The 27,276-nt window shown below is 39.2% G+C and overlaps 2 protein-coding genes and 1 long non-coding RNA gene across 5 annotated transcripts in view; 1 reads left to right on the top strand and 2 right to left on the bottom strand.

The window, feature by feature from the left end:
• The window catches only part of UBN2 (ubinuclein 2), a 54,129-nt gene extending 45,494 nt beyond the window's left edge, over positions 1-8,635 (bottom strand). Inside the window, exons 1-2 of the mRNA XM_068668999.1 lie at positions 8,034-8,635; positions 3,713-3,805 (exon numbers count right to left, since the gene is read on the bottom strand). Coding sequence (XP_068525100.1) covers positions 3,713-3,805; positions 8,034-8,471 — 531 coding nt within the window. The 5' untranslated portion in view covers positions 8,472-8,635. The remainder of the gene's footprint in view (positions 1-3,712; positions 3,806-8,033) is intronic.
• Positions 8,636-9,094: 459 nt separating this feature from the next.
• Positions 9,095-27,276, bottom strand: part of IFT56 (intraflagellar transport 56) — a 59,668-nt gene continuing 41,486 nt past the window's right edge. Inside the window, exons 13-15 of one of the 3 annotated variants that reach the window (XM_068668998.1) lie at positions 27,158-27,264; positions 23,304-23,437; positions 9,095-11,955 (exon numbers count right to left, since the gene is read on the bottom strand). In XM_068668998.1, the coding sequence (XP_068525099.1) occupies positions 11,736-11,955; positions 23,304-23,437; positions 27,158-27,264 (461 nt within the window). In that variant the 3' untranslated portion in view covers positions 9,095-11,735. Of the gene's footprint in view, positions 11,956-20,664; positions 21,966-23,303; positions 23,438-27,157; positions 27,265-27,276 lie in introns of those variants that run through there. The other 2 variants (XM_068668996.1, XM_068668997.1) reach the window with 2 other exon arrangements.
• On the top strand, positions 12,822-15,203 carry LOC137849414 (uncharacterized). The gene is made up of 3 exons (XR_011091875.1): positions 12,822-12,908; positions 13,014-13,229; positions 14,096-15,203. It is a non-coding gene; the product is annotated as an uncharacterized lncRNA (long non-coding RNA).

Here is a 27,276-nt window from a genome sequence, read left to right as displayed (position 1 = left end):
AGAATGAATAAAAGTAGGATTAAAATAAAAAGCTTTGCGCAGATGGAACAGATGAAAATATCTGAACTCCTTTATGTGTAGTTTGAGAATTTCCTTAAGGTCTGACCCTACAAAGTTATGTTTAAGGATGCATGTTGAAAAATTGTAGAATCAGCATGATCACAATAGCAAAATCAAAGGGATTTTCTGCATCAATGTTTACTATGCAACTTAGGTGAAGTTTTACCCTTGGTGCCTTTCACCTCTCCCAAAAAGAAATCCTCCAACCTTTCTGTCCCAAATCATAAGGAGCCACGATACTAGAGCAAATTGAGACATTTAATTCCTGAGGATGCAAACTGTACTCGTGCAACTGTTCAGGGACTCAAACACAAATTCAACAATGGCACATAACATACAGTTTAAACAACCCTTGCACAACTGGACTAGAAGGTGGCAAATTTATGAAGAATCTTCCAAGGGCCCCAGGGGAGTTGTTAAACCTTCTCTCTGTATTGGGCATATTAATATAAGTTTAAAAAAAAAAAAAAAACAGAACTAGCAAGCACAAGAATACACATTCCAGGGCAGAAAACAATCTTGGTAGAAGGAAACTGTACTTCAAATACTTTAAAGGTCCCACGGTGTTCAAAGACAACAAGCTATCACTGGATAAGAGGTAAGGTCCACTCAAACTAATGATTGGTGTGAGGCTGGTAAACAAAGGGTAGGAATGAATAGTTCACCAAGGAACTATATTCAGCTACAGAAGCAACAAAGAGGGGGGGAAGGAAGGTTAGAGAGAGAAATTACTCAGGACAGTAAATACAAGAGGCAGCTGAAAAATCACTGAGAAACCTCAGTTGTTCAATACTTTGAATGGTAAATTTAATCCCATGTTAGTAAAAGCAAGGTAATCCACACAAAGGAAGTATAACTCCCACAACAAAAAATACAGTTTCAATTTGTTATGCAGCTCAGGAAGCACTAGAGTCATTCACATGTCACACATTCGCTCAACAATCAAGAGTGGTCAAAAAAGGAAAGAATTAGGATTTATGAAAAAAGGAAGAGAATAACACCAGAAGTCATCGTCGTATCACTGATAAATCAGGGCATCCTACTGCTAATGTCCTTTCGTTAAAAAAAATAGAACAAAAAAGGGAACAGAGTAAACCAACAAGGATGTCTGAAGGTAAAAAAACAGCTACTGTACAGTAACAGAATGTTAAGACACTTCAGCTGTGCAACGAAAGGGCTGAGTTCTGATAGCATCAGAATCACACACAGCATGCAGAAGAACAGAAGAAATTCACTGTTTCTCACAATACAGGAACCATGGAGTACCAAGTGACTCATCAAGCCAACAGGTTTAAACATGAACCATGTTTGTATACAACAATCATCATGGTACTCAGGGCCACAGAACAAAACATTAAGCATCAGTAAACTCAGAAGATGGCCTGGCAGATTTATGGCAGAAAACTACACGAATGGTAGTTAAACACAGCCTTTGGCTCGGAAAGAAATTAAATCACAGATTAATAGAACAGCACGCTGAAATAGTATCAACGCACACTAAGTTTTCAAGTATAAGGTTACAGTAGTGTGACAGGAATATATTGCCATTATGGACTTTTGTTTTGATCCAAATACTTTAACATTATATAAAATATCATCTGATTTGACATCATGTTTTTACAACATAGAAAAAAGCCACCTGGCTTTACGAAACTACTTATTTATAGGCTTTTCTTTAGTATCAGCAAGATATATCCAGTACTGTACTGATTGTAGGTATGTGAATTTACTTGAAAAGAAGTCTTTAAAGATGACTGTTTTTCACGTATTGCATAAGTACTACAGCACCGACATTAAACTGCTATGATTTAAAATCACACGTGCTATGATTTAAAAGATCATTTGACTCCATTTCAAATGGATTTAGGTTAGTAATACCTAATTAGTTTAAAGAAGAAATAGCCCTTTATGTAAATTCTTCATTCTCATGCAACTAGTGATTACTTTTACATTAAAGCGTCGTTAGAGAGATTAAGAGAATGGATGTCTACATCATGGGATCTCTATTCTAGTTTAAGCTAAGGAGCACATGTCTCACTGCAGGAGCAAGAAGATGGCTGGATGTTGTCAGAGCATGAGCAATTACACTGGATCGGTGTACAGACATGCAATTCCTCTTACCCTGAAGTATACGTAGAAACTGATGGTTCTTGTATTGGAAGAGAGAAAAGACAGGGAATACACCTAACAGAAGAACTAACCCCTTACCACCCTCCATGCTTAGTGGTCCTAATATATAATAATAGGTCCTTTTTTATATAGAAGATATTTCCCTTCTGAGAATTTTGTGGTAGTAGGGAGCATAAGATATTATTTACTGCTTTTCTAATGGCTCTAAATATTGCCCCCCCCCCCCCCTTTTTTTTTTTTTGCAACTGAGCCCTGAACTCAAATTTTCATAAGTTTAATAACACCATGCTTCATCCATAAATGTACATGTTTAACTTTGATGCATATATGTATATGTAAAAGTATATTGCTTCTACCACTCCCATACCATCCTACATATATTCCTTTCATGCTTTACACTGGCTTTCATCTGCTATACTTAAGCAGCTTGTCTCAGAACATTATAAAATCCTTAACTTATATTATGGAAATTCGTTTTCTAGAAAAGTACAATTATAACATTTCCCTCTCAAGTTCATGAAAATAATTTATCATTTAAATGAAAAGCAAACAGTATTATGGAACTGCCTTCAGAATATACTGGGTATATCGAGTTTCTATCGATTCCTCCAAAACTGATTCTTTTCACTTTAAGGATTTATTTTGTTACGTATCACAGCAAACATGTTCTGAAATAGTAATTACTTCTACAGAATATTTAGACCTGACACGCCAAGAAATTTGTCTTCCCCACGAAAAAGTAAAATCTTAATATGTGTATTAATAGTAAAAGATACAAATGACGGTTGTTTCCCTTCTTTATTATTGAGGTGCTCTGTTAGTAATCCAGAATATCAACGTGTCTAGGCATGATGAGTTTTGATTGCCAGCTCAGAATTAATCACCCAACCCTACCCATATGAATTCTTAAAGACCTGTTTGGGTGTGGTTTTAAGACAACATTTACTGATTTCTACCTTCATTTATTATTGAAAGCCTCTATATTAATACCTAGTGTCGTTCAAGTCATTCATGTTACACTTTCAGGAGTCAGCAGAGTATCTTTAGGCAGCTGGCAGCTACAAGATAAACTCATCAAGTGATAACAACAGCTTCCTATGGAAGCATTCTAAACTAGTCAGAAATTCATCACGATTCATCAGTATTTAGCACAAACAGAATAACTGTTCAATAGTGCACAACAGCATTATGTACAAATTCTTCCCTCCAGCACAGTATTTATCATTAATATCGATCTGCATCTATTACTCAGTTGTATTTATATACGAAGCTTTTCCAAGAATAGCTTCACAAGCTATAATATCCTATAGACAGATCTATTTAGCAGACTTGCCTAATAAGCTTGTAGAAGCTTCAAGCTACTTAGATGAAATATAAATGAGACAAGCAGCTCAGATATACACAAATCATTTGACATTACTTCAGCAGCTCTTTAAGAAAAAAACCCTGACATTAACATCCATGCCACACTAAGTTACCACGATTAATTATTTGCATGTTTAACAAAGGTACAGTAACTCACATATTTTGCCTCAAACTTCTTGGCTAGCATTTCCACTTCATGCCGCTCACGTTGTTCATCATTAAAAGGATCTTCTGAGTGAACTGACTTCTTCTGAAAAAGGCAGAAGCATACATTCAATTTCAAGAGAAGCGCAGAGTGCATCTAATAAAAAACCATGAAATGTCAATAAACTGACTATTTAGTATTAATTCTATACCCTGAAGACTGTGCCCAAATGCTTATTCTCCAAAAATGGGTTTAATCCATTCAATTATCATTCAGTTACTTTTCTTCTAATGAGAGCACAAACAGAAGAGACCCAAAGTTATATATATTCAAGTATTCCACTACAACCTTGGCCAAAAGTATAAGCATAAGAGAAAATCAGTACTGTTGGAGCTTGCAGAGAAAGAACTCCCCCTACACTTAAATTCTTCTCAGTTCAACTTACTCTAGTGCCTATCCTACTGGTGCCATGATCCTCTTAGACACCATATGGAAGGTGTACCTGGTAGGCTAATCAGCAAGAAAGCAACTAGAAGACTACAACGCAAAATCATAGCCATAACTAATGTGCCTTGAAGTCTTACTGTTATTTTTTTCTTCAGAAAACTGTACTCATAGCACAAATATCACAAGACTGCCACTACAGCAGCCAGAAGAATGATTTAATACTCCAGCTGTACAAATAAGCAGGAAGCACACACTGAGTTTTCACTGACAAGAAGTCAATGAACAATAATCAAGAGTATGACAAGTTTTGCCCTTTTTTTTTTCCCCTCCTCTCAGAAAAAGTACAACAGAAGAATGGAGCCACAACCTTCAAATCAGAGCCTATATATAAAATACAGTAGTTCTTGTACAGGGAAGGGTGCAAGAAGATGCTACAACATGACAGAACCAAGTTAAGCCTTTATGGATGCCAACTAACTCCACCACATGCATGGACTGCTCAATGAATGAAGATTCATGATAGACTACAGGAACAAAAAAGATGTTCTCTACACTCTGAAGAGCAAGATCCTCCCCACAGTGTGAAAACTGAGTACTTCGAGGAAAAAAACGTAAAAGAGGGTTATAGTTAAATGTGAAACAACTAATCGGTTACATACACATTTCTTGCAAGCGTAACTTAATATAAAACTTTAAAAAAAAACCTGCTCAGCTCACGCAACACCCTTTTTCCTCCATTAGTGGGGAAAACCTACTCCACATCTGCTAGGGAAATGGCTTTTTTTTTTTTTTAAATTGTGAAATAAAGACAAGTTGAGGCCAGAGGTCAAGTAAAATTTAGTACTAAAGTTTTTAACTTTCCTCTCTCTACCAAACACTCAAAGCCATAGCTGACTACTGCTTTGAATAGTTAAGTTTTGGCAAATTTTAATCCTGACAGTGTATCTAAGGGCTCTGCCACTCAAGAAGCTTCAAGATGTTACTACTTCAGTACCTTCACAGCCTGTCTGGCAGAAACCAACTTGAGCTTCTGGCTTATCCACTTCACGTTCAGTTTTACACAGCAAGCTTCAAAATGCACCAGCAGAAAAGGAGGCATACTTTTCTTTCTGCCAGTTAAAGAGGCAAATAAACTCTTCAACCACACTATTCTGTTACTCACGTGCCAGAAGTTCTACATAAATAACTCCTACCAAAACATGAACTATACTAACAACTCCACCAAAGGATGCTGTCTTTCTTAAGATAAAAAAGTAGGACAAGGACATCACAGGTTTATTGTAAACACTTCCCCTAGCTTCTCATTCAGGCTGAAAACCTGACTTTAGAATTAAAAAATGTGATGTTCATACTGTCAAGCAAGTTTGGTGGGTTTTGTTGTTGTTGGTTTGTTTTTTTTTTTTTTTTTTTTTTTTTAACTGTTTAAGGGACCTATTAAAGCAATGTTTCAAGTAATTCCCATACATCCTTCCCGGACGTATGGGAACGGCCGACCTCTGGAAAACTGTTATGGGTTGCTGCAGCTTGAAGCAGCACTACAAGATAAAGATGTGTTCCTAATTATGTAACGCTGAACTCAAATGGGAATAGTTATAAGGAAGTTGAGCAACTTATAAGGGATAAGGAGCAAACAATAGCCTTCAGAAAACCCAATCAATCTTTACCCTACAAAAACAGTTTGCATAACTAAGTTTGCATGAACTGTTCATGTCAAGCTGATTCATTACAGAAATAAACTGAGGTCTGGATTTCAGAATTTACAACTACAGCATTAACTGCCAACTAGTTACTACCTGCTCAAGAGAAAAACCTCACAGATTCTGTAGAAAAGTGGCAGAGGGACAAAGTTTCCTGGTCAAGTTCCATTTTAACAAGGTAGTTTTCTCTTCCAGAGCTACTGTACTCAGCAAGCAGGATCAGTTTTCCTTTCCTAATTGTTTCTATTTTAGGACTTTGAACAGGTTACATAATTTGTTGGTCTGAGAATGAGCAGGTAAGAGACACACTTCTGTTATCCTAATCCTCCTGCACTACGCAGAGCAAATTCTCCTCTTTAACGTTCTTTAACCACAAAAGAACCTTGATACACTAGTTTTATGGGTGAGCAAAATGCGTTTCCGCTCTTTTCATGCTGACTGATACAAGATTGTAAGTCCTTCCCACACCACATCAAAGAAGCTTTTTCAGTTTCTACCCTGTAACAAGCAAGAAGTTAAACTGAAAGGACAACTACACAACATCTGACACTTTTTACATAATCAGTTGTTTTTCTATACAGTCCAGCAAGAAATGGGACATAACCATCTATTGATTTTCAATCTGGATTCTACATAGAGCTGAAAAAAAAAACAGGATTTCTTATAAAACAATCTTAACCCTATTTCTATCTTAAAAGCATAATTCTCTGATTCCAATTGTACCAAAAATCCACTTCTTTTTTTCCTTTCCCTCTCTCCAGAATACATTGAATTTGCATCAGAACTATGTTAAAATGTCATTTTGTCCCCACTTATGCAATTAACGTATTACCAACCTACAGAAAAAAGCAATTATGGAGCTTGAGACTGCCAAAGGCAGAAGTCAGCCTCCATACACTGAACCACTGCTAAACACTAACACAACTTCTACCTTCGCACAGGAACTGCTCAGAAAGATGGCACTTCACAGAGCAGCAGACTACTGCTACAATTTGGAGGAGTCGTGACGGGCACTGTTTGCCCACAACAGCTGTAGGACAGGATGAACAAAAGGAACAACCTTTTAACTTGTATCAGAAGATCTCCGAGGGATTATTAAAATCAGCCATTGATTTTTCTGTCTTCTACATTTGACAACAATCCAATTCTACATCCCTCCTACTACAGTGAAAAAAGCCAACAGAGTGGTAAGTACCGTTACAGAATCAGCATCATCTAAAAACGCTTTTCTTCATAAAACTGAAGGTTTTAACCGATCTTGAGTTAGTTCTGATTGAAAAACCTACTGACAGTATCACTGCTGGTACTTGCTATTTGCTTTTAATTTTCAACCAAAACTACCACAACCTTGTCAGTAGTGGCTGCCCCTTCCCTTTTACAAGAAGATAGGAACTTTCTCTAAAACTGAGTACTTACATTAAGAGAAGCCACAACTACCTAAATCAATTCCAACTTTATCATGTCCTTAACTCCCTGTGAGTGACTGGATCAAGTGTGGCCAGTTTAAGGACATGCATCTCTCATTCCTACTTGAAAGCAGAGCCTCTCTGGCTGATGCCACTTGCTTCTTTAAGTTGTCTGCACCAGCTTTTCCCCTTAAAAACCAAAGCAGCTCGAGTAGGAAGTATTTTCTGTTTGGGAGGAAAAAGGGAAGTAGTTTCTTTTGGAGTGAAGTTTCTGACAGTTACAGGTGAGGTTACAGTGCCAACAACAACTCTGAATCACCCCTGCCCCCTCCTCAGACTGCAGAAACTCATCTCCAGGACTGCTTAACGCACACTTCACTGCTCCACGAGGCTCACAGCGGAGCCAGACTACTAACTCTTCATTCACTTGCCCAGAGCCTACAGAGAACCTGAAATAAACGGCCCGGCAGTGTAACAGCTCCATTCCGTCGGCGGCAAAGCAAAACTGAAATAAACCCTCCCAGGCACAGCGGACACAGGGCAGGAAACGGGCGAGGGGCAGAGGGCCGGGCACGAGGGGCACGGGACGTGCTCGCCAGCTCCATGCGGGAGCCCAGGAGCCGCGGGGCGCCGCCTCGCCTTCCCCTTCAGGCCGGGAGGAGGCCGGAGGCACGGCGAGGCCGCCGGACTTCCCCCTGCGTCGCCGCCCCCCCCCAGGCAGGACGGGGCGGGCAGCGGCCGGGCCTCGGGGAAGGGCCCGCGGGCCTCGGGGGGGTCCCGTACCCGCGAGTCCCCGCAGAGCAGCAGCTCCGGGTAGCTGAACTCCACGCAGCCCTCCTCGGTGGGGTCCTTCAGCACCACCTCCAGGCGGACCGTCTGGCGGAGCGGGAGCGCCTCCTGCGGCGGCGGCGGCTCCTGCCGGCTGCCCTGGCGCGGCGGCGGCGGCGGCTCGGGCCGGGGGGGCTCCCGCGGCGGCTGCGGCTCGGGCCGGGGGGGCTCCCGGGGCGGCTCCAGGCGGGCTCCGCTCTCCCGGGGCGGTAGCGGCAGCGGCGGCGGCGGCTCCGGCCGGGAGGCTTCGTGCGGCGGCTCCAACAGCGGCGCCTCGCGGCCCGCCACCATCCCCGGCGGCGGCTCCGGCTCCCGCTCCAGCGCCGGGCTCCCGGCCTCGCGGCGCCTCACGGGTGACAGGCTGATCAACGGCACCCGGCGCGGCTCCGCCATCCTCCGCCGCCTCCCCCCACCCCCCGCCCGCCCCGCTCGCCCGCCCGCCGGCCGGCCCCCGCCTCCCGGTGACACCGCGCTCCGCGCTCCCTCCCCCTCGGCTGCTCCTCCCTCCCTCCCTCTCCCCTCCCCCGCTCCGCCGCCCGGTCGGAGCTGCCCCCCTACGTTCTCCTCGCCGCCCCCGCCATCTTGGCGCCCCCCCACATAAATAGAAGCAGGCCCGCAGCCCGCGCATGCGCCACCGGGCGGCCGAGGCCGGCGGCGCCGCCCCGCCTCGCAGCTCGGAGCGCTCGGCTTCCCCCCCCCGTCCTTCTCCCGCCCCTCGACGTCACCGCGCCCGCCGCGCGCCCGCCCGCCCGCCCCCGGTTGCCGTGGCGATGTGCACGCCGCCCGCCGGCCGGGCCTTAAACGGGCCGCGCCGCGCGGGGCAATGGCGGACCAACGGCCGGGCCCGCCCTCAGGGACCCCCGAAGTGTGTGTGTGTGTGGGGGGGGGGGGGGGGGCCGCGCCGGCACCTCTACCCCGCAGAGGTGCCCGGCGAATGAGCGTCAATCACCAAAATAAAAAATAAAAACCTCCAAATATGAAAAACGATCGAGACTCTTTAATTCTGGGGAGGGGAGGGGAGGGGGGGGACAGTCGGTGCCAGGGTGTGAGGTGGCGGTGTGGAGGCATCTGGGCTGTGGAAGCATCTGTGCGGCCACCTGAGGGGACCGGCTTTGTCCATGCTGCTCCCTGGGCTGAGGCAGCCTGTTCTGCAGGACACTGGGGCCTGCGGTGGCAGCGACGTGGTCCTGCGAGGACATGGAGCTCCGTGGCCACCTCGGGTGCGGAGGGTGCCAGTTCTGCTCACGGGAAGCAGTTCTGGGGTGTTGAGAACGAGGTGTCCTCAAGACACAAGTTAGGCAGGGTAAGAGCAGCAGCCAGGCTCCCTCCTCCGCGAGCAAGAGCTGCCTGCAAGTGCACAAGTATTTCAGTCTGTCACCACCTACTTTGCCAGACTGGGTGCTGGTATCTCCAGACGGAGGTATGCCACCAAAACTGCTGAGTTTCAGGAAGTTATAAACACCCTCATATGCACTGTATTCTCCAACTGTTTGGGAGCAGACAGAAAAATGTTACATTTCTTTTCCTCTTTCCACTGGGAAGGACAAGTTTTGTTCTCTTTTTAAAAATGTACTCATGTGATGCAAGACAAGTGTGATTTACATATCTGTATTTGAATAATTACAACAGACCATTCCATATAGAACATTACCCCACTTTTCACTCTTGATCACAGCACACAGTGGTTTCTTCTTACTGCATATGAAGTTTTTTGACTTGACTTACTTTCATCTAGACGCCAGAGAAGATTCATGACACTGGAATGGTGTTACCAAAAAGTTTGGTTCACTACAGCAGAGGACATTCCAGAATCTTACTTGCAACAGGAAGTCAGTGGAGTGCCTGACCTGATCTGAGAAACAGGCTGTCCTTTTGAAGTCCTTTTGAAAGCCTTTGTTGAGCTTTGTAGTCAAAGGAACTTGTTTTATCTTAAAACCTTGCAGGTTCCAGTGCAACTAGCAAGCTTGGCAGAGATATTCCTCAAATATATTTTGACTTTCAACTTTGTAAGATTATTTGTAAATCCCACCTGTTCTCCTGTTGAAAATTTCATGCAGCTATTGGAGGAGACATGTAATAAGCAATGTGTTTCTGGACTCAACATCACTAAGCTACAGACCTGCAGATCCTGCCAGGCAGATTCTAGTCCTCATCAAAGCTTCTACACAGCCTGTGTCATTAAGCTTTGCGAAGACAGAAGGGGGCCTTTCCCTGTCAAAAGAGCAATTTAGTGTTCAGAAAGCAGAAGTCTTAGGTAGAAATCATGGGCTGTTCTGTGGCTTTGCTGAATGCTTGTTTTCAATTACCAGATGGGAGACTGGAGACTGAAATAAGCACCGTATAGTAACAGGAATACAACAATTTGTGTTTGTAGGTAATATGTGCACATATCCTTGGAAAAGGGTGAAGATAAGCTGTGCATTGTAAGTATTCAACCTAAAAATCAATTCTATCTTTCAGTCTCATAAGACGTATTTAGAAATAACAAATTTAAGATAGGTACAGCACAAGAAAATCAGGCTTGCATCTAGAGTCAGTACTTTAAATTCTGTTGATTGTTGTGTAGATACACTTGGAACCACATCCTGGTCAGATTTGCAACATGCTTTTTAAATAAGAAAAAAAAGAGACAGCAATAACTGATTAGACCTTTGATAGAGTTACAGAGAAAAATAGTAGTAGTTCTTGGAAACTGCAGACAGCCATTTGTTCTAAGTTAACACATTGCAGACTTTGATAGGAGTAGCATCCTTTCACATCTAAAGTTTTTGTAGATATTTACTCTTTCATTTTTATTCTCTCTTCTTCTTCCTCTCTTCTAGGAGTTTAATTAGACAAATAAATCATCAGAGATCTATTTTGTCTGACCTCTGATCAACTTGGAGCACACATTTCTTATGAAGCTCACCATTTGTTTATACAGCTAGACAAATAACAGTTCTAAGTCTCTGAATTTAAAGTGAAGTTAGCAAAGACAGTTGCTAACTGTCAGGGGCTCTGTATCTTGGTGTCTTGAACTAAACCAGAAAGAAACAGCTGCAGATCCAAGCATAGCAAGCACTGGAATAAGTTATCATTACATTTTGTAAAAGATGCTGTAAGCAGCTAGAAAGACTCCCAAAAAACAAAGCAAATCCACTAGAGCCTAAGTTCTTTATGAATTTCGTTTTGAATACACCAGCTTGTGCTGTACCAAACAGTTTCAAGAAGATTTGTTTTTGTTCTAATCATTGTTTTCCTGTTCTGCTACTTGTTTTGTTCTTTGGGGTTTAGCCGTGCCTCAGACTACGTATTGTTTGTATGCTCTATAATGTGCATAAAATGTAGGGAAACAAAAAAAAAAAGTGTTTTATACTGGAAGCTCCAGTGAGGTAGGAGCTGTACTGAAAGCCAACTCATGCCTGTGCCAGCCACTCAAAAGTCTCCAAAGGACACCCCTATCCATCTGGGGCTTTGTTTTTGTGAGAATATCCTCATTTTCCACGGGTTGTTTCCTCACCACATCTTCCTGATATCTTGGTTTCTTACGTCCCAGCCAGGCATCTTGTTGATTGTCACGGTCCTTCCTCTAAAACTGCCACAACAGCAGCTGCAACATTCATTGCTGTGTCAGGAGTTGCTCCAGCTGCAGGTAGGATGATGTTTGTGTAGCCTTTGCTAGAGCTGCTTTTGCATCACAAGAATCTGCTGCACCAGCAATGTGGGAGGCATTACTGTTTTTTTTTTTCTTTTTTTCTTTTTTCTTGCTTGTTTATTTTTTGTAATGAGGCTCTCTGAATTCACATACAGTTTTGGTTTTGTTTGGACGTGTTTTCCCTTCCTACATTTTTCCTGTGTTGTCTTCTGCCAGATCCAGAAAACAAGTGCCATGACCATTCTGAAATCAAGATCGATCAAGAGACTTTGAATAAATGCAGAAAAATGAACACAACACAGCTCAAGGAATAATAAAACCCTTCTATTTCTCTAAACCAAGCATTAACGCCATACAAACAATCTGGAAAAAATAATTTTCTCTGAGGATACTTCCCTCTCCTCTTCTTTTAATTATAAATACAATTTCCTGCAGAACATACCTCAAACTTTCTCTATCCTATCTAGGTAGGATTAAGTACCACTTAATCTTGCCAGGTTGGAATCAGGCACATGTTTTTAGAGTTGTCACCAGCTACCACATCCTTAAAAGGTCCAAAGTTCTCTATTTAGTTATGTAGACTCTGCTTTAGAAGGATTGTAGGCAGGTAGAGAAATATCAGATGTTGAGGACTAGAAAAAGTGTATTGGCTTCAGGTGATTAGGATATACTTTAGAAGGGCAGTTATAGTTCTTATTTATCACTATTTCAAGGCAGAGGAACAGTGATGGTCAACTTTATCCCATGCGTTGGTATATTGTACCCTGTGAACTGGTCAAACCGTACTTCTTGGAGAGTTAAAGTTTGAGGCTATGAGACACTGGAGCTGTTTCAAGAATATTAAGAACAGCTTTGAACAAAAGTTCAAAAAGTGAAAAAAAGCTCAAATTTTCAATGACAACAGGAACTTTTATTTTTCAAGTAGCAGCAATTTGGAACTAGAGGCCTCATGCTGAAAACAGTTTTTGCCTTTAGAAGTGGATTTAGGTGCTTCACTTCCTGAAATCAAGAATGGTCTTCTAGAACTGTTGTGTGCCTGGACAGCAAAAAAGGCAGCGCTGGGTATCTAGTAGGTAGCTGACAAAAACAGAATGTTGGCTTTTATCTCAGCAGGGCAAGTCTTCACATTACAAAAGCAAAGGGATTTACAGGACTGCGAATATCATAGTGGTGTGAGTTCCCCAGCCAGCCAAAGGGTGAGTGTTACCTAAATCTACTGTCTTTACTGTTCACATGTAATTTCTCAAAGAGAATTTCGAACTGACATTACCGCTGCGATTAGTGATTTTTATGATCTATAGAATACTGTAATATCCTTTAATCTAAGCTAATAAAAACCAGAAGATCATAACTTAGAGGAACCTCTGAGAAAATTCAAAGCTTCAAAAGCTGCATTGCCATGGAATTGCAGCATGAGCCAGGTTAGGAAGAAAAATAATGAGAGAAAATGGAAAGAAGAACTGCATCTCGGTCAAGGAAAAGCAAACTTGGGAAGAGCTTTTGATCCTGAAGAGGAGGTGAGATTTAAGTCTTCTACCTAATATTAAACATCAGCTCTTAAGTATGCGCATTTACCAAGCAGAATGCTGGTAATTTTTTCCCTCAGGTAACAGCACCAGAGTCAATTCTAACTAGCAAGATAAGAACACTTTTCTTGTTACATTTTATTTTTTACTTAATTGTTAATAATTGTTTCTGCTTCTGTTGTTAAGATTCCTTGCTAGAACAAGTATGCAACTTTCATCTTTAAGCTCTCCTAATGTTAAGGGTGTCAGCTGAGGCTGACAAACAAGCTGCAAACTTCTCCAGTAGTAATGAACCTAGGTGAAGTGTGTGGCCTCTGTGTCTTAACTGAAATTAATTAGGGAATATCAGCATCTGAGATACTCTGCCAAGCAGCGAAGATTAGTATGAGATCTAGAATCACCAGGAAATTCCTCCTTGCAGATACACCTTTTGCTAAGGAAGAGGAAGGAATGTGGCAAAAAAAAGCCAAACCAAACCAAAAACTTCTAAGTAGTAACAAAAAGACTTAAACAAACAAACTACAAAAGATAAAATAACCTTTTAAAATAACCTTTTACCTAAAATCCTGGAATTTTCTTTGAGTAGCAAGATGAAATACATCAGAAATAAACACGGGATTTTGTGGAGGTAACACACACACACACAGTAACACACACACACACAAAAGTCTGAGTTTAAAATTTAAAATCAGCTGCCTTTAGAAAGGTTTCCTTAATGGTAGCTCTTTTATGATTCATACCTGCTCCTTTTACAGTGTAAAAACACCTACATATTTACAGAGATTGAAAGGGATTATGTGCTCAGGAAAGAGTCATGTGTCTCATGTTTTTTTCTCATTTGCCCTGTTTCTTTAAAGATGCTTGCTGAATGGGATACTTATCTGAGTGAAAAGCCTGTTCCATCAGGCCAGCACCCCTGGAGGCAGCCGAAGATTACCAGCCTGGCTGAAACTCTGGAGTCAGGTTATTGTCTTATCTTCACAGCGCTGTCTGCTGGTTTTATTCTTCCAATAGTAATTAAAAGCACACAAGTATCTATGAGTCACAATTTTAAGTAGCTACCCCACCTACCTGTAAGGTGAATAAGAAAGATTGGCTTTGTATAGAATTCTCTGCTTGAATGGCAATTCTACACTAAAAGCACTAGTAATTTAATGGGGTAAAAGGGTCTGGAAGGAATTCGCAGCGATACAAAAGCTAATGTGCCATAGACGCTCTTGTTGAGGTTTCTCTTTTAAGTGCTGACCTAGGACAAGACAAATACTGCTGCATGGTGCCCATGAAAATGGACCCAGTCACACTGCAGGCCTGACTGGCCTTGGTCACTCACATGGTGGTATTTTCTGGGTTTAGTAAAATATAAATATTTTAGTAATTATCAGAAAATGCTTTCATGTATTAGATACTATAATGTGTATTTTTTAAAAGTATAGTCACTGTTCAGGAAACAACTTTCAAGCATGTTCACCCTCCCAAAAAGGAGAATTATATATATTACATGATTGCAAAACAACCTTCTAGGAAATGTTTGACATACAAAGTAGTATTTGGCTGTGACCTTGGAAGACATTTTTTTTTTCCTCTTCTCTAGGTTTCTCTTTTGGCTTTCAGACTGGTTTTACAAAAACTCCAATTTCCTAACCACCTCTTTCAGTGCCTCTCAGCACTTTGGAAACTGCTTTGCCTCACATAAAGTACTATATCTAAATAAGTACACGTTATCACAGACAGCTGAGGGTGATTGCATAAACAAATTACAACATTTTTAACATTCATATAAGCTTATGATCAGAATAGTCAAGGTACACTTTGCATGCACAGTTCAGCATTTTCATACTTCCATGATTTTATTTCCAAGCCAAATTGCTTTCAAAAAGCAAAGCACATATTCATCACCAAGAATTAACTACATACCAAGCCTGCAGATTCAACACAAAGCTGCTTTTGAGTTGCCACAGTATTAAAAATAGCATCTGAAAAATTACTCGTGAAAAGTGATTTTCCATACATGAATAATTTAAACAGACAAATGGCATTTTATTAAACTCTGTTTTCTTACCACCTCATGTTGTATTTTGAGAAGATGTATGAAATTTAAAGACTTTTCAGAATATTAAAGTGTAGCAGCAATAGCAGTGAGAATTTTAAGAAGAGCGGCTGCTACATACCAGAAATGCTTGTGAGAACAATCTACATTTTCTGCATGATGGCTGTATTTCAAATGCCATTTTCCCGGCCTTGACAGAATTCCCCCTTACACTGATAAGTAATTATACAGTCGGATTTAGCTTATATTGAGTACTTATCTGAAGACTTCCTCATGGTTTTAAGGTATTTTAAAGTTACTTATTTCGTAAGTGTCGTACTCGTTTGTAGTCCTCCATAGGATTTAGCATATTTCATAAATTTGAACAAATGTTAACTAGAATGTTTCTGTGAAGTAGGGCAAGGCAAGTAAGAGGTGGGATGAGGGGAGGAAGAGATAGGTGGAAAACTTTATGACAGCACTGTAAGGCTAGTCACATGTTAGTGGGTAGATTGGAAGAGAAAACACTTGATAGGGAAGGGAAAACATGCAGAAATGAAAAACAGACACTACAACAGGACCTATTTGAGAATAGCTAGCTAAATTGAGTGGGAAGTCTTGTAAAACTGGCCTCAGAAACTACTTTGCTCTGACCAGAAAATAGCTCTTCTGCTTTTAAGTGGTGGGGAAAACCAATTGTTTTTTATACAACTAATTCCCATCTCAGTTTGTTCAGTGACAACTAAAGCACTTGTGACTTCATGAATAAGTTGGACAAAAGTAAGATTGAACTTGTAGAATACAATTACTATGATAACCATCAGTAGTGCGAATATACCAGACAGTTTAAGACCTTGTTTATCAGGTCTGCCAATTTGATTATTCTAAAGTTTTCTTAGATAGAAAGGTAGATTGCTGATATAGAGGGACATTTACTTCATGTAATATTATTTAATTGAACAGCTCTGCAAAGTTAGATGATCAGTTTTTATCACATGATGGCTACCCATATAATGGCCTCGACCTGTATGCACACCTGCTGATGAAAGGCAAGGCAAAGATTACCACTAGCTTTGGAGCAGACACACATAATGACCCCATCATTCTTAAGAAGTACAGAATCAGCAAATAAAATTAAAGCTGTAGTATTGCAATGTGGAATGCAACTGTTAGAATTGAAGCCTGGATCTTTTCTACGTAGCATAAGCCATCTCTACATTATTGTGTTATTAAAATGATATTGTATTCTATACAATTCTGCATTGTTGTGTGTCGTTTTTCACAGAACTGACCACTTGAAAGTTGATTACCGTGATCAAGGAACAGATGGTGAAGTCTGAGGCTCATCACTCTTCCCTAGTTAAGGGCCAGCTTAAAGTGCAGTTTGAGGACTCCATAAAAGTGCAATTCAGAGATGACAGCATATCCCACAGTTTTATTTAGCTACATCTAAGAAGTGCTACAATCTATCCCATAAGCTACTTTGACAAGAAATACAGTAAGCTGCAGGTTCCTGAGGATCTAGTTGTAAAAACATTTTAAAGGCCATACTAACTTTACCACATCTGTTATTTTTAATTACCTTAAAGATAACATAATGTGGGGCAATTAGGCACAATAGAGTCTAAGTATGAACTGAAACAGAAATTCTCTTTTAATTCGAAGAATACACTCAGTTTTCTTAAAAATCAAAGCTTTTACTAAACATAGACTTTTATTTTTAAATCTATAAATAGATGCTAGTGTAATTTATCAATTAAGCAAGTTCTATAAGGATTTGGGGATCTGACCATTGCCCAGAGATGTCAAGTACCTACTTTATCTGTTGCAAATGAAACAAAAGTTCAAAACCTACAAACTCAAAAGTAAGCTTTTGGTGGTTGGCTTCTAAATGTGATCTGAGTTCAAAGGAAAGTAGTAACATCTTTAAAATTTTGCAAGCAGCTTTAAACAATGGGACTCCATCTCCAATAATCTGTAAAATTGATGTAATAAAGAATGAATGGGAATATACTTGACTCTGATGACATGGATCCTCTACAACTTTAGCTGTGCAGCGGTTATACAAATGCAATACGTACAGTTCTAATGTATTACTGATTTAAAAGAGTAGCGTAACAGCATTAGTAAGGCACACATTAAATGAGTGGAGAATGACAAATGGTGAAAAGTAGCTGTCAGTCATTAACAGAATGTTTTGGGGGTTTACCTTAGTAGAGTCCTGGAAGAATTGATGATTCAGCATATCCCATGATCATTCAGATATAAATGCAAAACAGCACTAATAGAAGGTTGCAGAGAAACAGATTAGTAATGAATGAGGCTAAAATAGTTGCACGCAGTGATGTGCGTAAGGTGGAAAACTGATAGCATTCAAACAAAATACATTTTTCTTAGAGCTAAAGGTAGGGTGATTCTTCAGAAAGGTAGAATGTATCCTGGAAAATAATAGTTCTGGAAAAACCCTAGATGTCATGTCACAGTTGAAAAGCAATTTAATGTGAGCTCCCTCTGTGATAATATGGCAAAAAATGTGAATACAGTCTTTGAGTACACTCGTAGGAGAATAGTGAGCAGCAGTATGGAGGAACATATTCCAGTGTCACATACAGTGATAAATTACCCTCAGTGCTACACAGCCACATTAAAAAAAAAAAATAAAAAATCTGTTGACAAACTGATTGCCAGTTTTCCAAGCTGGAAAACATCCTTACAAGAGATGTTCTTTTTAATAAAGAGTTGATGGGGTTGCATTTTATACTTCAAGAGGGAAAAAGAAAAAAAAAAAAAAAACAAGAATGCCAGTCTTTAATGACTATTTAACATAGCAGACATGAACACTAGAAGAAAATAATAGAAAATGAGGCCAAACAAAATGAGTCTAGAATTAAGGTGCATTTTTAAAAGAACAAAGGTGATTTATGAATTTGAACAAATGGATCTTTCATTACCCACCTTTTAAGCATTTCTGGCAAATATTTTTATGGAAAATCAAAGTATTGGATTCAATACAAAGATTAGCAGATGAAATCTACCACCTTGCAATACGTAGGGTCAGAACAGATTATCTAGTAGTCCACTGAAGGCTTGATTTTAATGGTTACCAGTGATGCTTCCATGCATTATCTACTTAATCAGGAATCATATGAATAAATGAAATGTGGGGAAGGAAGTCTGGAAATGAAAGTGAAAAAAGGGTGACTGGAAATTATTTCTGGAGATAATAGAGGAAATATTTTTTTAAAGAGTAAGCCAAAAAGCAAAAATACAGGTGTTTTCTTCATTGTATGTGTAATTCCCATCTAGTGAAACTACATGTAACAACAACTATACACTTAACTGTTTGTTTTCCATCTTTTTATCTAATGGCCAAGCTCCTTATTCAAATTTAGACAACTCTTTTATGAAAATCAATGAGAGATCTTCAACTTGAAGGCACCACATAGACCTAAATGCCTGCTAGAGTACATGGTCAAAGTTGGAATATGAGATTACCTTTGTTTCACAATGATCTTGCCACCTCCAGATTAGTACATTACTTGGATCCAGCTGCTGCTGCATTTAGGAATTATATGCTAGATTCCAGAATTAATCCAAGAGGGTTGATGCTATATTGTATCAGTTCAGATGCTGGCCAAAGTATATTTTATCCTGGAACTCGCTTGCAGCAGTAGAAAGGATAAATGTCTACCCTGTAGGATAATTCACTTGGATATTACTGGCACAAACGTTGTTGAGGTATTACCAAACTTAAGGTCATCATCCGTGTTTACCAGGAATGGGTCAGCACCCAACTAAAAGCAGTTACACAGTGTTCTGGCTTCGGTTTCTCTAGCTGCCACTGTTTAAATATGACTGCTAACACAATACCTTCTGTGCACTGTGTGTACTATTTTCCAGATTTAGATACTTATTCAGAGTATAAAGAAATAGCTGTGTTTTCCATACTCTTCCTTGTAATTCTAGTGATGCAGCAATTTTTTTTTTGCCTTAGTCTTTCTTTCATTGCATTACCTGAAATACTGCTGTTTTTAATTTTATATTCACTTATTAGTGACCCAATAAATTTAGCAGTTTCCCTGACTCTGCACATGCATTCTTCACTGTGTGCTTGTTCTATGTAAGTCCCTTTTGTTGTTACACTTTTTCTCCACATCTTCCTCCCTATTTAGATTACTGCAACTCCTTACATTCCTACAGTATGGGGAAATATGGAAAATGCCAGGGATAAAGCTCTGCTAACCACCTGACAAACTGCTTTAGACATTTTTTATTCCCTTTCTGCATCAGCTAAGGCAACTTCTATCACACTTTTATTATTTAAATATTATTTCAGATTAAATAGTGAAAGACGTTATTTGAACACAATTCAAAGGTAAAATAAACACCAATATTTCAGGACTTTTCTTCTGCATTTTAATAGTACTTACCTATCTGTTGTATTACCAAGACTCTAAATAGTAGGACAATATATAACATATCTTTTATTTCATCACTGCACAAGACAAAATCCTGCAGTCCGCAGTTCTTTATGCCTTAAATTACAAATATTACCAGTCAAAAAAATGCACTGTGCTAAAATCCACATTATTTAGTGTATTAAATATGACTTTGTGACTACAGTGAACAAAGGTGACATTTTCAAAAACTTCTTCACTGGTCATGGACAAAGAATTTAAAGTTAGTCCCCAAGCTCATGTGCTGTAATGCCATCACACTTGCTTCAGAAGATTCATCCAACATTTAAAATGGTGTGCAATGGATTTGGAGCTGCTCTGCAGCTCTCCTGCAGGTTAAGTTTCAATAAAGGGAGTAATTAGAAGCATTTAACATCTGCTACAAAGCCACCAACATGATTTTTTGAAGCTTTGTACCAAGACTTACAGCAGTATTCCTGATCTGTTTCCAAGTTAATTAAACTGGTAGGGAAGAGAAAAATGGCTTTTTCAAGATAAATGTGTTTCATAACCACTTTCAGTGAAAATACGTAATGCTCCTTTCACTCTTTCTCTTTTGAATCGGTGTATTGTTGCTACTACCCCTGCTGAATGACTTTATTATTGTTGCTTATCAGTTTTCTAGGTTTTACGTAAATGCAAATAGCCACAACTACCAGCGTGCTTCCAAGTATCTGAATGATGATGCCCACATTTTTTGCTTAAAACAGTAAAAAACTCTGACATGTTATATGGCAGAAAGGTGTATATGGAACATATACACCCAGTCTCCTTACTATCAGCTTCAAACCATCGTAAAATCAGGACCAAGGCCACTGGCTTGCCTTTGAATAATTACTGAACAAACATTTCATGACCAGTCACAGATTTACCCTTTTCCACAGCAAAATGAATATAGTATTTCAATTCCTTCAGCATGAAGCAACACAGACCAACATTCAACTGCAGATTCAATTAAAAGCTTTAATTAAAGCACAGACAGCAGAGAATATTGTATTCAAACTCCTCCTCCAATACAAAAATACTTCAGAAGTATTTTACAAATTTACAAATTGCAAATTTTGTTTTTACAAAAAAATACAAAGATTTTTTTCACTGCAAACCATATAATACATTTCTATGTTACAACTGTTGCCTTCTTTTAGAATTGTGTGTTTCCTAACTGCTCTCCTTAGTGCACATGAGAGTAATTATCTCCAAAAGGATAATAAATATATTTGTAACTAGGGTGGTAAAAGCTGAAGAAAATGATTCTAAACAGTTCCTTTATCTGTAAGACTGTGAAACTAAATGGATTACTCACATGAATTACATTAACATGGATAAACGTTTTCAGTGTTGATTTTGAGTTTTGAGTCAAATCTCAAAGCAAGATGGAACAATCCAGTCAGTCAAACCTCCGTGCTCTGAAAAAGATGCTTTGTTACTAACCTAGAAAGCAAGTAAGCCATTCTGAATCTTGGCATTTGGCACTGATTAACTCTCATCTTCAGAATTAACAGTAAGAAAGAAAACAATCCTTACGGACATTAAAAAAAAAAAAAAAAAAGAGAAGTTTTTAGTTGTTGAGATTTATCCAGAAAAGGCCAGTGCTCAAAATATGATTTGTATTTTACCCCAGGCAGGTAATATATGTTAATTCTTTATGTGTTATCAGATATCCTGTTTTGGTTGTCACAGACATGCTTTCTACTTGCCATATTCCATCACTTGCTGCAGTAGACTTGTCTCAGTCAATTGACAAATTATTCTTCTCCAAAGGTCAGGAGACATACTTTTCAAAAACCACAAAGCACTCCAGTCACTTGTGCAGGGAAATCTGGGGAACATCTGAAGAACACTTTGATTTGTGGACTGTTGGAATGACTACTAAAAAAACTGAGAAACTTAGAATGAGGAAATAGAGATAGGTATAAGAGAAAAAATACCAATCAGACTTTAATGAAAAGAAGTACTTGCTGAATGCTTTGCAGTCTCACTGAACTACATCATTACTCAGCTGGGTTAACCTGCTTGATGTCCTAAATTACTGCAAAGAAGAAAATACCCGGAATGCACAGGAGAAGCCAAGACCCACATCTTACAGCCACAAACGAAATGGTAGTTGACATGGATCATTTTATGACACTGGCTTAGACAGGGACTCGGTTCTCCCTGGCCCACTTTTTCATAATGCGAATAATGTATTCTACTTGAGAATTGCCGGTGCTTCTCAGAAGATGCACTACTTCCCGTAGAGTCTCTCTACAAATGTGAAAAGCAAAGATTTAAATGTGTGTAAGAACCGACTGATACAATAAACAAGCACCCACATCCAAACTATTTTGCAAAACATGGTTCCTAGACAGAGAGGTCCATTCATCTGCAGAGCAGAACTAAGTAAAAATGCACAATAGTTTAGATCCTAGGAGGGGGAAAGGTCTTGTGTGCATTGAAACAGGGAGAGAAATTAAAAGTAAAAACCCGCAAAATGTAACTACTTTGTTTGGCATTGTGTGTGTGTGTGTGTGTCTATGTACGCATTTATATGTAAACCCTTACTCTTGCAAATCAGTTCCCCAGAACGCAACAAAATATTTTTCTCTTACGCTACTTGCTAATCTGCAATAAGGCAACATCTAGTTTAATGGTGCCAAAGCACCTTATACCTTACAAATAAATAAACAGCATGGAAACAAACCATACCAATAGGATAAACCAGTATGAACCTGCAGTTTGCTAGCTACTTTACAGCAAGAACTTGCATTCATAATGTAAAACAGGCAAGCTATGTATATTTTACTGCTTCTACTGCAGTACTTGCCAAAAAGGACACTTGAAGGGTGTTGTAGTTAATGAGATTATTCCAGCAGAGAAGGGAATACAAGGAATGTACAGAAGCCAAGATACACACCTTCCAGTCATGTACGAAATAGCAACTTTGGTCAGGAGAGAATGGCCATCTGGCATCACAGCAGAATATTCACGAGGGAACAGTTCTTAAATACAACCGCACTACTCTCTCTCATTCTCCCATTCAACGAAATGAGCCAAAACCAAAATTATCAGTAAGAGATCATTTCCTTTAAGCTTTCATCAATGTGTATCTTTTACTGACACAGACAGTTTTCAGAAAGCAAATTTTAGTGGTCTCTCACCTATTCATTATTTAGAGAAACCATGTCCTTCCTCAAGTGCTGAGCAAACACTTCCTTATTTCTGTTCTATGAACCTTAAAATGTCATGGGACAGTTTTCCATTCTTAGGCCATCAACATGAAATGAGGTCTTTTCCCTCAGGATACAAACATACTGCATTTATAACTTAGCTCCTCCTAGTAGCACGACCAATATATTTTGGTTGCCAACAATTCATAGCATTCACTGATAATGTATTCTCTACCACATATTCTGTAACTGTTGACGTAGAAGATATGTTTCAAATTGAATACTGCGTAAAGAACCACTGGCCAGAGTTTCTATTCACCAACAGGTCAGTGAAGAACTAGATGAGAATACTGACTCAAATCTAAGATTCTAGTTTACAGCTAACTGGAAATAGGAAAACTATAAAATAAATTCAGATAAAACAAAGAATACTCACTTTGCTTCTCGGCCAGCTAAGATCATTTGAAAGACACCAACACAAGCACCTCTCTTGCCTTCCCAGTATTCAGGATTACTGTCCAGTCTCTCCAGAACATCAAATGCTTTGGCTGCATAGTAAAACTGACGCATCTGCATAAGAAGAGAAATATTATGTATTCCTGACTCTATGACTATCTTTCAGAAGGGGATCAAAAATTCTGAATTCAGTTTTCTGCAATGAGCATTAAGTCACAGAAGCAACATGCATTTATTTTTATGTTTTTCTGCTGGTAATAAGTGACACAGAACAAGCACGTTTCAGTTCTATGTAGGGAAAAAGGTAGTATTATGATATTATTGCTACACGTACCTTTTTTTGTCTATAGTACCTTTGGAGGTACTATAGACAAACTGCATTGTGAACTTCTATTAATTGGTTATTATCAGCACTGTTCTTGTTTTGATCATACACATTTAACAAAAGCTAACAGAACATCTTTCCTACCTTTACTTCTTTTTTTTCTTCTCCCTAACAGCATTAACTTTTAAAGTATGAGTTGATCTATGTACAGTCATACCAACCAAAGCCCTTGATACAATACCAACTCAAACTAGTCCAAACATTTTAAAACTGAACCCGTTTTCCTCATCTAGAGTTGGTGTCAAATACACAAAGGTGTATTTGACGTCTTTTGGGTTAAACTCAGAGCTAAATTTTATATTTCAGTGTACTTACAGTACAGTAAAAATTATGATTCAGTGACTCTATAACCTGAATTTTTCCCAAGCATAGAAAAATTATGTACCCTATTTTTTTCCGCCTTAGGTTCTCTACTTGTAAATGGGAACAAGAAGCAAGTTGGTTGAAATAGTCAGTAGGAAAGGAGTGACTGCAGTAACTGTGGCTGTTGAAGTCATTATAACTCTTGTCAACCTTATCTATGACTGTGAATGTTCTTCAATTGGGCAAGCCCAAGTAGCAATGGTGTTTGTGTCTAGCATCTTCCCAGAAGCGCACACAGAAGGTAGGCTGAACACAACCTCCTATTCTTTGATAGCTGGAAGCCTGCATCTGACAAGAAAAAAGGTTAGGCTATGGGAGTTATATTTGGATACTTTACTTGGAGAAGCATAGGTATTACAGAATAATTCAATTTTCTTCACATACATGGTGATTTTAACCACAGGTGATTTAATTGAATGGGAATAAATATGGTCACTATAAACAGACATCTCTGCTAAAAAGAAATTACTGAAATACTGACCTCTCCAAACTGGCATCTGATTTAGGTCCATTAAGCAGATACCAATTTAATGTCCTCTTTCTATCTCACATAAAAGCAGGAATTGCTTCACCTTAAATCACATACTGCTCCCTATATGGATAGGATGGCCTATTTCATGTAAAAGAAGGAATTAGCCAGAAGTCCTGCATGCCAGCTTCCTCATCAAACAACTTCTATCAGAATAGATAGCAATGGCAGATCCAGCTACACCTACTCTCTGATAGCTGTTGCTCCATTAACATTCATTTAGCATTCTGTTGAATGAAGACTGGCATGACTACCTTCTTAAATTACAGCTATGGTGCTGTCTGCAGCCCTCCAGTACAATGTATTTCAGAAACAACTGGAGAATGCTACACAGACACAAGCAATACAGGCCTTGCCAGTTCATGGGAAAGGTTGAAACAGCTGGTAGTGTAGAAAGACTAGTTATAACACTGCATTAATTATACATACTTTGATAGCCTTTGAAATGAAATTCCTTGGTCATCTGTGGCCATACTTAGACATAAATAGCCAGAAAAATTTAGTCCTGACAGTGCATTTTTTAAAAGCTCTAGATAAATCCGAAGTGTGGAGCTGCTTCTCCTGTAGTATACAATATGGTTTGAGAAGAATTTAGGAAAAGTAATCAACTGATATAAATGTGACTTAAGATGGCCTGGAGATAGATTTTACACAAGTTCTGACTGTCAACTCTCTTTCACAAATTGCAGCCAAGGGAAATCCAAGAGGGAACAGCCACTTGCTTGAGCAAAAAGACTTTTAGTGTGGGATGGTGGATGGAATACTTGAAATAATCCCCTCTGTTTTAAAAGAATGCTTTTGAAATAGTAAGGCAGATTTTCTGATTTATAGTTGTGTTCTTCAGTATGAAGGTATTGTTGCTCTTTGGAGAGCTTAGCTGAACTGAGAATCATTGGGGCGTTTTCAATAGAACTCAGTTTACTATTTTTTCTCTTTGACAGCAAGTTTTGTTAATGTATCTCTAATAAGTCTATCCTAATAGCTGCTAGTTCTTGTGTATTCACTTAAATTGGGAGTCTTCACTGAAGCAGTTCCATCAAGTTTAAACCTATTACCTGTGTTCTGCTCCTCTCAGATCTGCCTTCTTAAAGCAATGAACTACTCTATTTTCACAATCACAAAATTACAATCTGTCTTCACATTCTATATGTAATTAAAATTAAATATAAAACGGCTGCTCCTCAAATATCTTTGGTCCACCTTCTGATAAAACCAGCTCTGGTGAACACATTCTGAAATGTGGATGACCAGTGTCTCACCCCGATGATTCTTCCAAAACCCATCCTTTTCTCCTGTCACTGCGCTGATATTTCTCTAGGTACCAAAAAGCGCAATCTTCCTGGTAGATGGTAGAGAAGATGCCTGATAGAGCATCCTGTTATTGTCTACTAACACCTTGCAACCTTGCACAGCAGTACTCTTTGTATAGGACAATCACTTTTTCTTCCTCCTACATTTATACTCCTCTCAAACCTGTTGGTCTTTATGAGTTTCTATATACATCCTATGGATAAAGCTTTCTTTTACGTGCTTTGCAGAACAGCATCAAAGTTGAATCTGAGCTAAGGCTCAATGTGTATAGGCACAATCTGAAGAATTAGATTCTAGGAACTGAGGCAGAATTGCATTCAGCTTCCCAAGATCTCTTCACTTACTAACATATCTTTGTATAAACTAGAATTTGGAGGTGGGCCAGCAGTATATTAGCATGGACCACTGGAACTAGTAAACATGAACTAGAAGCTTAGTACAAGTGAGGTAGCATATATTTTATCTTGTTCTAAAATGTTCAAAGCATTCCTGCTAAAGTAGACGTTGGCTTGTTTAGCTTCATTTTTAAAAACGTTAGATTGCTTAATCTAACCTCATCTCTTTCGAGTCTCCTTTAAAAACAGTTCAAAAGAACTGTAATACGTTAGCATGGATCCAGCTGTAGATAGGTAAGCCACCATTTTTACTGAGTAGTTTAATTCTTAATGACTACATGCATATACCGTGTCTCTTTGCCCCACTTGGGCAGATAAAATACTGGTTGTGGAAAATCTCTTTCCATTTCCTTATCGTTAACAAAAAATAATAGCCAGTTGTCATTACAAGCTTTAAGGAAAAATATCACTGTCCCAGAAAAAAATGCAGTATGAGGTGCATCTCTGAATCTATGCTAGATCTTTTTTAAAGTTTCTCGTCTATCAACGATGAATCCCGAGTTGTAAATTGTAGTGTTGTTCTTGTTATCAATAGCTCAAGCATGCAGTAATTTGCCAATATTTTAATCAGTGGACTGCCTATCAAGAAGGCCTGTAGGTTAAAATGTTTGCCAACTTACCTGCATTAATAACCATGCCCCTGTTGTGCAACTTCAAGTGCACAACAAGTGCAACGAGTGGTGACAAAGATGTGAAGTATAAAAAAATGTCCGTTAATGCCATCAGGGAATTAACATGCTGTACACCAAACTCCAAATCACAGAATCATGGAAAAGCCCTGGTTGGAAGGGACATAAGAAATCATCTGGTCCACTTTTTTTTTTTTTTTTAATTATTAAAGAGAGACTCACTTTGTAGCAATCATTTGCAATGAGCTGCAAAAGGTTAATGGACTCCCCCGAGGTCTCCATCTTCAGATAGAGCTTCCAGGCCAACTGTGGTTTCTTATTCATAATATCTGCAATAACAA

This window comes from Anas acuta, chromosome 1 (genome assembly GCF_963932015.1).
Source record: "Anas acuta chromosome 1, bAnaAcu1.1, whole genome shotgun sequence".
Taxonomy (NCBI): domain Eukaryota; kingdom Metazoa; phylum Chordata; class Aves; order Anseriformes; family Anatidae; genus Anas; species Anas acuta.
Note: the sequence above shows the minus strand (reverse complement) of the source record. Positions and strands in the feature narration are given on the sequence as shown.